The sequence below is a fragment of the Coregonus clupeaformis genome, chromosome 25, assembly GCF_020615455.1.
Source record: "Coregonus clupeaformis isolate EN_2021a chromosome 25, ASM2061545v1, whole genome shotgun sequence".
NCBI classification, from domain to species: domain Eukaryota; kingdom Metazoa; phylum Chordata; class Actinopteri; order Salmoniformes; family Salmonidae; genus Coregonus; species Coregonus clupeaformis.
Window position 1 is genome coordinate 18,636,032 of NC_059216.1, and position 14,521 is coordinate 18,650,552.

The window sequence follows — 14,521 nt, forward strand, 5'->3', positions numbered from 1 at the left end:
AACGTCTGTGCGTATGCCCAATGCCACGCCCCCTTCCTGTCTCGCGGTCACAGCATCCTGTAGTTTCTTCCTGTAGTTTCTTGCCTCTGGCAGGCAACAGATCTCTGTGTCCGGCGACATCAGCCAGCAAGCTGCACAAAAATGGCGTTCACATTCGCGGCCTTTTGTTACATGCTTGCGTTATTGCTTACGGCCGCTCTTATTTTCTTCGCCATTTGGCATGTAAGTATATTGGTATCATAATCAAACAGTATGGTTTGAAAGATAATGTAGGTATTATAGCTAGAGAGCCAATGTTTATGTTCTAAACCAGTGGCAAACAGGCTTGTCACCCGTTAGCTAGTTTAGCTAACCAAGAATGAATGGCACACACCCATTCGTGTTGTTGGACCGAAAAAACTTCAGTAATTCGTTTCTATCCACGACCAGAATATATGGCCTAGTTAGATATCCAGAGACAAATAGCTAGCTATTTATTTTACTCAGAATTTAAAATATACGATACGTAGCTAGCCATCCGTTAGCATTTAGTTAGCTAGCTTTATATGGTAACGACAACTTATGCTCGCTAGCTAACGTTAGCTTCCTAGCTATGGAGGTATCTAAATGGGTGAACACAGTAGTTGGCAAACTAAGATAAGATGGCTAGCTAATACACTAATTAACCGGGGATTTCTGTTATTCTCCATCATGTTTTCTGTTTGTCCCAGTCTTCCAGATTCTAAACTTTCATCCCGACTCTGATAACAAGCTTTGATCCCTCTGAAGTGTCCTTAGCTAAAAACTGTTGTTGGGATGCCAGTTCTTAATCCACATGCCTGCATGTATTAGCCCTTGTGCTGGCGGCTGTACAGACCGTTGTTGTAGCTAGCTAGTACCTGAGGACATTGTAGAAATTAGAGAACAAATATCCCCAGGAGGATACTGTTGTACTACAGTGTTTGTTTACAAAGGAAAACAGTTGTTGTTTTTTCCCCCTCGCTGCTTATGGCCATAGAGCCCCACGGTGGAAGTGTCCTAATATCCATAAAACCTAGCGGTCAAACAGGGAAATGGTTCCAATCGTTTTTCCACCATTCATTTTTCCCATAGAGAATTTTAGAAACACTTAAAATAAGGGCTGTGTTTCGTGTAGGTTTACTCTGGCGTGACGTTTTGATAACCATGTAAATCTCTCTCGGACAAGGTGACTTTTATCACTATATTAGGCTCTATTTACACTCAGATTCGAAAATGCTAATTGGTATCGAAGTAGAAATCATGCAAGACTACAAATCCCTGCAAACTCCTGCACATCATCTAGCTCAAATCAAATTGGCCACATAATAATAATAATATGCCATTTAGCAGACGCTTTTATCCAAAGCGACTTACAGTCATGTGTGCATACATTTTTACGTATGGGTGGTCCCGGGGAACATGTGCCGAATACAACAGGTGTAGACATTACAGTGAAATGCTTACTTACAGCCCTTAACCAACAATGCATTTATTTTTTAATAAAGTAAAATAAAACGACAACAAAAAAGTGTTGGAGAAAAAAAGCAAAAATAAAATAACAGTAGGGAGGCTATATATACAGGGGGGTACTGGTGCAGAGTCAATGTGCGGGGGCACCGGCTAGTTGAGGTAATATGTACATGTGGGTAGAGTTAAAGGGACTATTAATAAATAATTAACAGAGTAGCAGCAACGTTAAAAATATGGGGTGGGGGGGCAGTGCAAATAGTCCGGGTAGCCATGATTAGCTGTTCAAGAGTCTTATGGCTTGGGGGTAGAAGCTGTTGAGAAGTCTTTTGGATCTAGACTTGGCACTCCGGTACCACTTGCCGTGCGGTAGCAGAGAGAACAGTCTATGACTAGGGTGGCTGGAGTCTTTGACAATTTTGAGGGCCTTCCTCTGACACCGCCTGGTATAGAGGTCCTGGATGGCAGGAAGCTTGGCCCCAGTGATGTACTGGGCCGTACGCACTACCCTCTGTAGTGCCTTGCGGTCGGATGCCGAGCAGTTGCCATACCAGGCGGTGATGCAACCAGTCAGGATGCTCTCGATGGTGCAGCTGTAGAATTTGAGGGTCTGAGGACCCATGCCAAATCTTTTCTGACACCTTTTCTAACGGTGTCAATTTAAAACTTGCATAAGACAGTTAACAGAATTGTCAATTTAAAGAAATGTTGCCAATTTATTCATTACTAAATTTAGCTAACATTAGATAGAATCTCTGGATTAGCTTACCTTTGCCTGAATTCCACAGTGTCGTCCAGATCATGTCATTTGTAGTTCTTTATGATAGCCACATTAGCAGCTAATTAGCGTTTCATTTTTGGGGGGTAAATAAGGACAAATAAATTGATAAGTCACCTTGTCCTAGAGATTTACACAGTTATCAAAACGTCATGCCAGGGTAAGCCTACATGAAACACAGACCTTATTTGAAGTGTTTCTAAAGTCCCCTGTGGGGAAAAATGAATGGTGGAAAAACGATTGGAACCATTTCTTTGTTTGACCGTTTTATGGGTATTTATGACTCTATAGGCCATGACATTTGCAATCTTGATAATGATTTGCAATCTTTGTTTTTGTTCAATTATGCAGTTTTCTCTGTCATACAAGATGGGGGATGAAGTCATTTACTTACACATGCATTCTCTTTCTCTCCAGATAATTGCATTCGATGAACTGAAGACTGATTACAAGAATCCCATAGATCAATGTAACACATTGAATCCGGTAAGTAAAAAATTGATGGTTGCAGGTGACTTCTTTCTCCTGGCTTCTTTGACTGCATGCTGATTTGCGTTCTATAATTTGTGTAGTAGGATGGATGAGGTTACGGCCTAGTAGTCAGGATGGATGAGGTTACGGCCTAGTAGTCAGGATGGATGAGGTTACGGCCTAGTAGTCAGGATGGATGAGGTTACGGCCTAGTAGTCAGGATGGGTGAGGTTACGGCTTAGTAGTCAGGATGGATGAGGTTACGGCCTGGTAGTCAGGATGGATGAGGTTACGGCCTAGTAGTCACACTAAGGATGGATGAGGTTACGGCCTAGTAGTCAGGATGGATGAGGTTACGGCCTAGTAGTTAGGATGGATGAGGTTACGGCCTAGTAGTCACTCTTAAGGATAGATGAGGTTACGGCCTAGTAGTTAGGATGGATGAGGTTACGGCCTAGTAGTTAGGATGGATGAGTTTACGGCCTAATAGTCACACTAAGGATGGATGAGTTTACGGCCTAGTAGTCACACTAAGGATGGATGAGGTTACGGCCTAGTAGTCACTAAGGATGGATGAGGTTACGGCCTAGTAGTCATTAAGGATGGATGAGGTTACGGCCTAGTAGTCACTAAGGATGGATGAGGTTACGGCCTAGTAGTCAGGATGGATGAGGTTACGGCCTAGTAGTCAGGATGGATGAGGTTACGGTCTAGTAGTCACACTAAGGATGGATGAGGTTACGGCCTAGTAGTCAGGATGGATGAGGTTACGGCCTAGTAGTCATTAAGGATGGATGAGGCTACGGCCTAGTAGTCAGGATGGATGAGGATACGGCCTAGTAGTCAGGATGGATGAGTTTACGGCCTAGTAGTCAGGATGGATGAGGTTACGGCCTAGTAGTCACACTAAGGATGGATGAGGTTACGGCCTAGTAGTCACTAAGGATGGATGAGGTTACGGCCTAGTAGTCAGGATGGATGAGATTACGGCCTAGTAGTCACACTAAGGATGGATGAGGATACGGCCTAGTAGTCAGGATGGATGAGGTTACGGCCTAGTAGTCAGGATGGATGAGGTTACGGCCTAGTAGTCAGGATGGATGAGGTTACGGCCTAGTAGTCAGGATGGATGAGGTTACGGCCTAGTAGTCAGGATGGATGAGGTTTCGGCCTAGTAGTTAGGATGGATGAGGTTACGGCCTAGTAGTCACACTAAGGATGGATGAGGTTACGGCCTAGTAGTCAGGATGGATGAGGTTACGGCCTAGTAGTCACTAAGGATGGATGAGGTTACGGCCTAGTAGTCAGGATGGATGAGGTTACGGCCTAGTAGTCAGGATGGATGAGGTTACGGCCTAGTAGTTAGGATGGATGAGGTTACGGCCTAGTAGTCACACTAAGGATGGATGAGGATACGGCCTAGTAGTCAGGATGGATGAGGTTACGGCCTAGTAGTCAGGATGGATGAGGTTTCGGCCTAGTAGTTAGGATGGATGAGGTTACGGCCTAGTAGTCAGGATGGATGAGGTTACGGCCTAGTAGTCAGGATGGATGAGGTTACGGCCTAGTAGTTAGGATGGATGAGGTTACGGCCTAGTAGTCACACTAAGGATGGATGAGGATACGGCCTAGTAGTCAGGATGGATGAGGTTACGGCCTAGTAGTCAGGATGGATGAGGTTTCGGCCTAGTAGTTAGGATGGATGAGGTTACGGCCTAGTAGTCAGGATGGATGAGGTTACGGCCTAGTAGTCACTAAGGATGGATGAGGTTACGGCCTAGTAGTCAGGATGGATGAGGTTACGGCCTAGTAGTCACACTAAGGATGGATTTCTCTTCTGCACTGTTATGCTGAATTACAACCGGAGTATCTCTGACTGTTATTAATCTACAGTGATCTTGTCAGCTGTCAAACTCTAACACATTTTTGTTTTTTCTAATCTGCTTTTTTTAATCTACAATTTTTATCGGCATAAAGACAGTTGAAAAGGTCAAAAAGATTAAAAGAGTCAAAATTGCATTGAAGGTTTGTACCAATCTTCGATATAAAATGGCCGTTTCGGTTCACGTTTGGTCTCCAGTCTTTCATTCTGCACGGGGGGAGTGTTTGCAAACGTCTTTTCAGTTAACGATTCTCAGAAGAGGTGCCCTCATTGGACTAATTTACATCAGAGTTATGGATTGAAGTCTCGGCTTTCTGTGCTCATTGATATCACAAAATGACTTAGCATAGCCGAACAGGCTCAATGCAGTTTATAGGATGTTGTTAGACCTTGACTCAGTCTAACATCCTCAAGAGTTGAGTCCGATGATGAAGTTAAACTGTCAGATTCCATTTCTCCTTTAGTTCTTTCTCATGCCGGAGCCAGTAGCATAGCTGTCATGCGTGTCAATGTCACTACGTTGCATTGTCTTCCTGTGTGTGACTTCTGTATCGCCCAGCCCATTTCCCCATGAGATATAGACTTCTGTATCGCCCAGCCCATTTCCCCGTGAGATATAGACTTCTGTATCGCCCAGCCCATTTCCCCATGAGATATAGACTTCTGTATCGCCCAGCCCATTTCCCCGTGAGATATAGACTTCTGTATCGCCCAGCCCATTTCCCCGTGAGATATAGACTTCTGTATCGCCCAGCCCATTTCCCCGTGAGATATAGACTTCTGTATCGCCCAGCCCATTTCCCCGTGAGATATAGACTTCTGTATCGCCCAGCCCATTTCCCCGTGAGATATAGACTTCTGTATCGCCCAGCCCATTTCCCGTGAGATATAGACTTCTGTATCGCCCCGCCCATTTCCCGTGAGATATAGACTTCTGTATCACCCATTTTCCCATGAGATATAGACATCTGTATCGCCCCGCCCATTTCCCCATGAGATATAGACTTCTGTATCGCCCAGCCCATTTCCCCGTGAGATATAGACTTCTGTATCGCCCAGCCCATTTCCCCATGAGATATAGACTTCTGTATCGCCCAGCCCATTTCCCCGTGAGATATAGACTTCTGTATCGCCCCGCCCATTTCCCCGTGAGATATAGACTTCTGTATCGCCCATTTTCCCATGAGATATAGACATCTGTATCGCCCCGCCCATTTCCCCATGAGATATAGACTTCTGTATCGCCCAGCCCATTTCCCCATGAGATATAGACTTCTGTATCGCCCAGCCCATTTTCCTATGAGATATAGACTTCTGTATCGCCCAGCCGATTTCCCCATGAGATATAGACTTCTGTATCGCCCAGCCCATTTACCCATGAGATATAGACTTCTGTATCGCCCCGCCCATTTCCCCATGAGATATAGACTTCTGTATCGCCCCGCCCATTTCCCCGTGAGATATAGACTTCTGTATCGCCCAGCCCATTTACCCATGAGATATAGACTTCTGTATCGCCCCGCCCATTTCCCCGTGAGATATAGACTTCTGTATCGCCCATTTCCCCATGAGATACAGACTTCTGTATCGCCCATTTCCCCATGAGATATAGACTTCTGTATCGCCCAGCCCATTTCCCAGTGAGATATAGACTTCTGTATCGCCCAGCCCATTTCCCCGTGAGATATAGACTTCTGTATCGCCCAGCCCATTTCCCCGTGAGATATAGACTTCTGTATCGCCCCGCCCATTTCCCCATGAGATATAGCCTTCTGTATCGCCCAGCCCATTTCCCCATGAGATGTAGACTTCTGTATCGCCCAGCCCATTTACCCATGAGATATAGACTTCTGTATCGCCCCGCCCATTTTCCCATGAGATATAGACTTCTGTATCGCCCCGCCCATTTCCCCATGAGATATAGACTTCTGTATCGCCCATTTCCCCATGAGATATAGACTTCTGTATCGCCCCGCCCATTTCCCCATGAGATATAGACTTCTGTATCGCCCCGCCCATTTCCCCATGAGATATAGACTTCTGTATCGCCCCGCCCATTTCCCCATGAGATATAGACTTCTGTATCGCCCAGCCCATTTCCCCATGAGATATAGACTTCTGTATCGCCCAGCCCATTTCCCCTTGATTGGAGAGGACAGCAGCTTAAAGGGTAGACCTAGTTTCAACCAGTTTTACCAGACTGTTATGTTTCCATGTATGTGGCTGGCTCTTCATTGCTTCAGATATCATACATCAAAGCGTAAGGAAAGGGGTGAAACTGGGTTGAAACCGTGTTTCATTAATAATTTAAGGCTACGTCCCAAATGGCGCCCTATTCCCTATGTAGTGCACTACTTTGGACCAGGGCCCTGGCACCCTATTCCCTATGTAGTGCACTACTTTTGACCAGGAAGTAGGGTGTAAGACGCTGCAGTCTTGGTCAGTAGGAGGTGTAGTTATTTGTATTACAGTCAAAGAGGGTTCATCAAAAGCATTGGGATGTGCAGAAGACGCGTGAATGTAGGGACCAACGTTATTGATGAAATAGCGCTACGTGCAGATGTTAACTGAAAAGACTTGCAAATTCTCAGGACATGCATGATTCTATACAACCTACCCTTTTGTTTGCATATAGTGTTGTGATAAGAATACACTTGTAATATCCCTGATATAAAATTAACGATTAGACCTATTTATTCACTAGTTGCCCGGGATTTAATGGAAATACTATCTTTTCCCAAGGAGATATTTAAAGTAGGGCCCAGACTACATTTTAATAGGTTGGACTACAATTCAATATTTAAAGAGGGAGTATTATATTTGCTCTGACTGGTCTCCGACAGTTGATCATGGAGTTTGTGTGGACAGGGACAGGAGGCTTCTTAAACCAGGAGTTAGAAAGGATATTTTATGGGATTAAATGACAAATGAACTGTGGGCCTCAGGACTGGTTAATCTGTGCTGTATTACTGTGGATCTCAGGACTGGTTAATCTGTGATGTATTACCCTGGATCTCAGGACTGGTTAATCTGTGATGTATTACCCTGGATCTCAGGACTGGTTAATCTATGCTGTATTACTGTGGATCTCAGGACTGGTTAATCTGTGCTGTATTACCCTGGATCTCAGGACTGGTTAATCTGTGATGTATTACCCTGGATCTCAGGACTGGTTAATCTGTGATGTATTACCCTGGATCTCAGGACTGGTTAATCTGTGATGTATTACCCTGGATCTCAGGACTGGTTAATCTGTGATGTATTACCCTGGATCTCAGGACTGGTTAATCTATGCTGTATTACTGTGGATCTCAGGACTGGTTAATCTGTGCTGTATTACCCTGGATCTCAGGACTGGTTAATCTGTGATGTATTACCCTGGATCTCAGGACTGGTTAATCTGTGATGTATTACCCTGGATCTCAGGACTGGTTAATCTGTGATGTATTACCCTGGATCTCAGGACTGGTTAATCTGTGCTGTATTACCCTGGATCTCAGGACTGGTTAATCTGTGATGTATTACCCTGGATCTCAGGACTGGTTAATCTGTGCTGTATTACCCTGGATCTCAGGACTGGTTAATCTGTGATGTATTACCCTGGATCTCAGGACTGGTTAATCTGTGCTGTATTACCCTGGATCTCAGGACTGGTTAATCTGTGATGTATTACCCTGGATCTCAGGACTGGTTAATCTGTGCTGTATTACTGTGGATCTCAGGACTGGTTAATCTGTGCTGTATTACTGTGGATCTCAGGACTAGTTAATCTGTGCTGTATTACTGTGGATCTCAGGACTGGTTAATCTGTGCTGCATTACTGTGGATCTCAGGACTGGTTAATCTGTGCTGTATTACTGTGGATCTCAGGACTGGTTAATCTGTGCTGTATTACCCTGGATCTCAGGACTGGTTAATCTGTGCTGTATTACTGTGGATCTCAGGACTGGTTAATCTGTGCTGTATTACCGTGGATCTCAGGACTGGTTAATCTGTGATGTATTACTGTGGATCTCAGGACTGGTTAATCTGTGCTGTATTACCCTGGATCTCAGGACTGGTTAATCTGTGCTGTATTACCCTGGATCTCAGGACTGGTTAATCTGTGCTGTATTACTGTGGATCTCAGGACTGGTTAATCTGTGCTGTATTACCCTGGATCTCAGGACTGATTAATCTGTGATGTATTACCGTGGATCTCAGGACTGGTTAATCTGTGCTGTATTACCCTGGATCTCAGGACTGGTTAATCTGTGATGTATTACCCTGGATCTCAGGACTGATTAATCTGTGATGTATTACCCTGGCCTGGATCATTCAGACCTGTTGTACCACAACCCTACTGCCTTTCTATGCCTTAACTATTCCAAGGTTGCCAGAAAATAAAGTAGCGGCGTAAGAATCAATTCTAAGGTGTCAAAAATAATGTGATGCTGAGAAGGTTATCCCAAATTGTTTGACCGTAATGCTTTCTAGACTAGCGTTTTGAGTTAAAGAGTTGTTTGCAAACACAACGACAGTAGATTTGCTAGACTTTGGCTCAAGCCGATATACATGATCACCTGGGGGTTTTGGAACAGATGGCCGTAGAATCTTAACACCCCTCAAGCTCAGCATTTTTAGGAATCACTGATTGGATGGTAAAGACAGGAGGAGTTACCTTTTACATAAAACCTTGATTCATCTAGGAATAGTGTGCGTTCCAAATGGCACCCTGTTCCCTATATAGTGCACTACCTTTGACCAGGGCACGTTAGACCAGAGCCTTATCTGCCTTAGAGTAGGGCGCTATATAGGGAAAGGAGTGCCATGTGGGAGTTAATCCTACTCTATTTCTGTCAAGATGGGCGCCGCGTCACAGACCAGCAGTTTAGAATTCGCGGTTTAATCTTGCGTAACCAGAATTTGCCCTTTTTTAATAGTTAAGTTTTCTCCTATGGGCAACGTCATATAGTCTGTGTCCCAAATTACACCCTATTCCCTATATAGTGCACTACTTTTGACCAAGGGCCCCATCGGAAATAGGGGGTGCCATTTGGGACGTAGCAATAAAACCTTCTGCTATGTTATGCTCTAGTGGAATATAAACATCTCCTTTCACATGTTTTAAATGTAGCAATACAGTGCAGGGATGTAACCCACTAAGTCCCGTCCCCCCCCACCCCCCTTCCATCTGTGGGCTGTGGTGGGTCATCATGACCCCTTCAACCACCCCTCCTTGATCGAATGCATGGCTTCCATGTAGTGATTCCATCTGCCCCCCCACCTTCACAAGCCTGAGCCTACACCAGATGACATCACAATAGCCCTGTCCTGCCCTATGAGACAGACAGACAGGCTGACTCAGAGTTTACATCCCAAATGGCACCCTTATTCCCTACGTAGTGCACTACTTTTGACCAGGCCGGGGCCCATAAGTAGTGAAGCTTTATAGGGAATAGGGTGCCATTTTGGGACGTAGCCTAGGTGTGTGTGTGCGTGAGTTGATTCCTCCGGCCTGGTGTCATCTCTCTCTGGTCAAACCTATGACATGATGCATGTTCCACATCGTATGTCTCTTGGCAGTGCATGAAGGGTCATAGGTGCCCTGCTAACCACCCCAAGGTATTGTGCAATGAGCATCTACTGTATGATGTATAGTCATGTAAACTCGTGATAAAATCATTAACCATGTGTGTTCCGGAGGGAACTATGTCTCTTCAAAATGTTTACGAAATCTGACTGTTTATATATTTTTCTCTGTTAGTGCCAATGTCTACTTAATTAATGTACATGGTGTCCTGTGTACTTTATTGCTTTGGTCATATCATTATTAACATCTCTGAGAGATTTTGAGATGTCTGTCTCTGATTATAGGTGTATTCCACTGTCTATTTCAGTTTAGTACGAGTCAGTTTTTATTTTCTGAAATCTGAAGACAAGTCCTGAGGCATCCTTCAGTGACTCCTCCCTGACTCTTGTCTTGTTCATATGACTCCCTCAGTATAAGGCTAATAATGTGTTTGTTTTACGTGCTCCTCCCAGCTGGTGCTCCCGGAGTATCTCATCCATGTGTTCTTCTGCGTGATGTTCCTGTGTGCTGCGGAGTGGCTCACCCTGGGCCTCAACATGCCACTGCTGGCCTACCACGTCTGGAGGTACTTACAGGTCTAGAACAATCTTGACTTTGGCCCGGGATTCAACCCTTGGAGCGCTGTCGGACAATGTGCTTTTTAAAAAAGGCAATGTTTCCGCGTGAGCACAGATCACATTAATGGTAAATGCTGCAGATGTCGGCTCAATCTGAAAATTACCTTTAAATGTCAAGCACGCTATTGTGCTGGATCAGATTGAGTCCAAGCCTTACATTACAACATTCCCTGTTGACTTTCAACCTTTAGATATTCTTGCAATTTTCATTTTTCATGATTTGTTGAAAACAACTTGATTTAATCTCGGACTGGGTGGCCGATTTCTGCTTGGTTATGCTCCCATTTGTAATGCTGCATTTCAGTGTTTAGTATTGTTTCTACAGAAACCAGTGTAATTTACTTAGAAACCAAGCTGACCACAGCAATGTGTCCTGTTTCATTACTGGTATGCCGGAAATACTTCATTTGTTTCTATAATAAGTAAATGTCTCGTGTTTTCATGCAGGTATACGAGTAAATGTTTCATATGTTTCTGAAAGTATATCATACATTTGTCTCGTATGTTTCTCTGCAGGTATATGAGCAGGCCGGTGATGAGTGGTCCAGGACTCTATGATCCGACTACAATCATGAACGCTGATGTCTTGGCCTACTGTCAAAAGGAGGGCTGGTGCAAACTGGCCTTCTACCTCCTCTCCTTCTTCTACTATCTCTATGGGTATGTTATTATCTCTACTACCTCTATCTCTATGGGTATGTTATTATCTCTACTACCTCTATCTCTATGGGTATGTTATTATCTCTACTACCTCTATCTCTATGGGTATGTTATTATCTCTACTACCTCTATCTCTATGGGTATGTTATTATCTCTACTACCTCTATCTCTATGGGTATGTTATTATCTCTACTACCTCTATCTCTATGGGTATGTTATTATCTCTACTACCTCTCCTATCTCTATGGGTATGTTATTATCTCTACTACCTCTCCTATCTCTATGGGTATGTTATTATCTCTACTACCTCTCCTATCTCTATGGGTATGTTATTATCTCTACTACCTCTCCTATCTCTATGGGTATGTTATTATCTCTACTACCTCTCCTATCTCTATGGGTATGTTATTATCTCTACTACCTCTCCTATCTCTATGGGTATGTTATTATCTCTACTACCTCTCCTATCTCTATGGGTATGTTATTATCTCTACTACCTCTATGGGTATGTTATTATCTCTACTATCTCTCCTATCTCTATGGGTATGTTATTATCTCTACTACCTCTCCTATCTCTATGGGTATGTTATTATCTCTACTACCTCTCCTACCTCTATGGGTATGTTATTATCTCTACTACCTCTCCTATCTCTATGGGTATGTTATTATCTCTACTACCTCTCCTATCTCTATGGGTATGTTATTATCTCTACTACCTCTCCTATCTCTATGGGTATGTTATTATCTCTACTACCTCTCCTATCTCTATGGGTATGTTATTATCTCTACTACCTCTCCTACCTCTATGGGTATGTTATTATCTCTACTACCTCTATGGGTATGTTATTATCTCTACTATCTCTCCTATCTCTATGGGTATGTTATTATCTCTACTACCTCTCCTATCTCTATGGGTATGTTATTATCTCTACTACCTCTCCTACCTCTATGGGTATGTTATTATCTCTACTACCTCTCCTATCTCTATGGGTATGTTATTATCTCTACTACCTCTCCTATCTCTATGGGTATGTTATTATCTCTACTACCTCTCCTATCTCTATGGGTATGTTATTATCTCTACTACCTCTCCTATCTCTATGGGTATGTTATTATCTCTACTACCTCTCCTACCTCTATGGGTATGTTATTATCTCTACTACCTCTATGGGTATGTTATTATCTCTACTATCTCTCCTATCTCTATGGGTATGTTATTATCTCTACTACCTCTCCTATCTCTATGGGTATGTTATTATCTCTACTACCTCTATGGGTATGTTATTATCTCTACTATCTCTCCTATCTCTATGGGTATGTTATTATCTCTACTACCTCTCCTATCTCTATGGGTATGTTATTATCTCTACTACCTCTCCTATCTCTATGGGTATGTTATTATCTCTACTACCTCTCCTACCTCTATGGGTATGTTATTATCTCTACTACCTCTATGGGTATGTTATTATCTCTACTACCTCTCCTATCTCTATGGGTATGTTATTATCTCTACTACCTCTCCTACCTCTATGGGTATGTTATTATCTCTACTACCTCTATGGGTATGTTATTATCTCTACTATCTCTCCTATCTCTATGGGTATGTTATTATCTCTACTACCTCTATGGGTATGTTATTATCTCTACTATCTCTCCTATCTCTATGGGTATGTTATTATCTCTACTACCTCTCCTATCTCTATGGGTATGTTATTATCTCTACTACCTCTCCTATCTCTATGGGTATGTTATTATCTCTACTACCTCTCCTACCTCTATGGGTATGTTATTATCTCTACTACCTCTATGGGTATGTTATTATCTCTACTACCTCTCCTATCTCTATGGGTATGTTATTATCTCTACTACCTCTATGGGTATGTTATTATCTCTACTACCTCTATGGGTATGTTATTATCTCTACTATCTCTCCTATCTCTATGGGTATGTAATAATATAATCTGCCTATTCAAGGCTCTGGTTTTCCTTTGTTTTCAAGTTTACTTGCCATTTATAGTAAATGCACTGGACATTTTACAAGAGCTGATCTCCTCTGTTAGAAATAATGATCCTAATGAATATCACACCATTAGTTTAACCAAGAGCCATTTTTGTATTTTTATCCAGTCTTCACTCCAGGCGATATGCCAGAGAATCGATCAACATCCTCACCCTAAACAAAGTTTTTATTTTCATGTTTTTTTCTAATAGGATGATCTACGTGTTGGTGAGCTCTTAGAGCGGTCAGATCTGCATGTACAAGATGAATCACTTTGGTTTTAGTGGCTGGAGGAGAAGCTGAAACGGGACCTGCAGGAAGACTGACCATTTACCACTGAGTGATACAAGATGTCCGCCGTTTCAACAGGATGGACAAACCCCCAACGCGGAGCGCCATTACCATACAGAGACATGTCTCCCTTTTTAAATTATTGTCTTCAATTTCGGTCGCAGCTTTCCTCTCTTTATCATAGTTTTAGTCAGTCCAAAACTAGATGCTTTCTGAGAGGAAGACTAACAACGACAGACCTTTGGACTCTTTTCCATTATGTGATTATTTGATGCTTTAAAATTGAATTTAAATAATATTTTTTGACCCTCCCTACTTTTGATTGTTTACAAAGTAGAACAGATATTCTGCATCGTCGGTTAGATTCAGAGCTGTGTGCTGCTTGTTATAAATAAATAAATACTGAAATGACTGTAAGGTATTTTGGATGTGAATTATATGCCAAGCTTGTCAACATTATTTTGTATTTGGGGGTTGTCATAATGACATGGTTATTAAATTGTAGAATATTGAAAATACTTTTCTTGCCCAGACACATTGAAAACTTGAACTCACCTAAATAGGTGTGTGTGTATATAAAGGGTTGAATGCACGAGTAGTCTTCTCTTGATCACCTGATGGAAAATGTGTAGCACAGACTGGGACAATCAGTATTGGTATATCTTAAACTATTTTATATGTTTTGTAGGTTTGCCATGCTTTCTGAACACCTCTTTCTACTTTTGTAGCCCTTGTCATACATACTCGCTTTAAGGGGTGTTTTTCCTTGGCAGCAGATGCTAAT

The 14,521-nt window shown here is 42.8% G+C and overlaps 1 protein-coding gene across 1 annotated transcript; it reads left to right on the forward strand.

Moving 5' to 3' along the window:
- The first annotated feature begins 72 nt into the window (after positions 1-72).
- Positions 73-14,149, forward strand: cnih1 (cornichon family AMPA receptor auxiliary protein 1). Its single transcript, XM_041847333.1, has 5 exons — positions 73-222; positions 2,663-2,731; positions 10,623-10,735; positions 11,304-11,447; positions 13,659-14,149. The coding sequence occupies exons 1-5, from the start codon at positions 142-144 to the stop codon at positions 13,684-13,686; spliced, it is 435 nt and encodes a 144-aa protein (XP_041703267.1). The 5' UTR covers positions 73-141; the 3' UTR covers positions 13,687-14,149.
- Positions 14,150-14,521: the final 372 nt, after the last annotated feature.

What these genes read in the sequence shown, in the direction of transcription:
- cnih1 (XM_041847333.1), top strand. Translation starts at nt 142, where the DNA reads ATGGCGTTCACATTCGCGGCCTTTTGTTACATGCTTGCGTTATTGCTT. An exon ending in TTTTCTTCGCCATTTGGCAT is followed by an intron (nt 223 to 2,662) that starts GTAAGTATATTG and finishes CTTTCTCTCCAG; the next exon opens with ATAATTGCATTCGATGAACT. An exon ending in AATGTAACACATTGAATCCG is followed by an intron (nt 2,732 to 10,622) that starts GTAAGTAAAAAA and finishes TGCTCCTCCCAG; the next exon opens with CTGGTGCTCCCGGAGTATCT.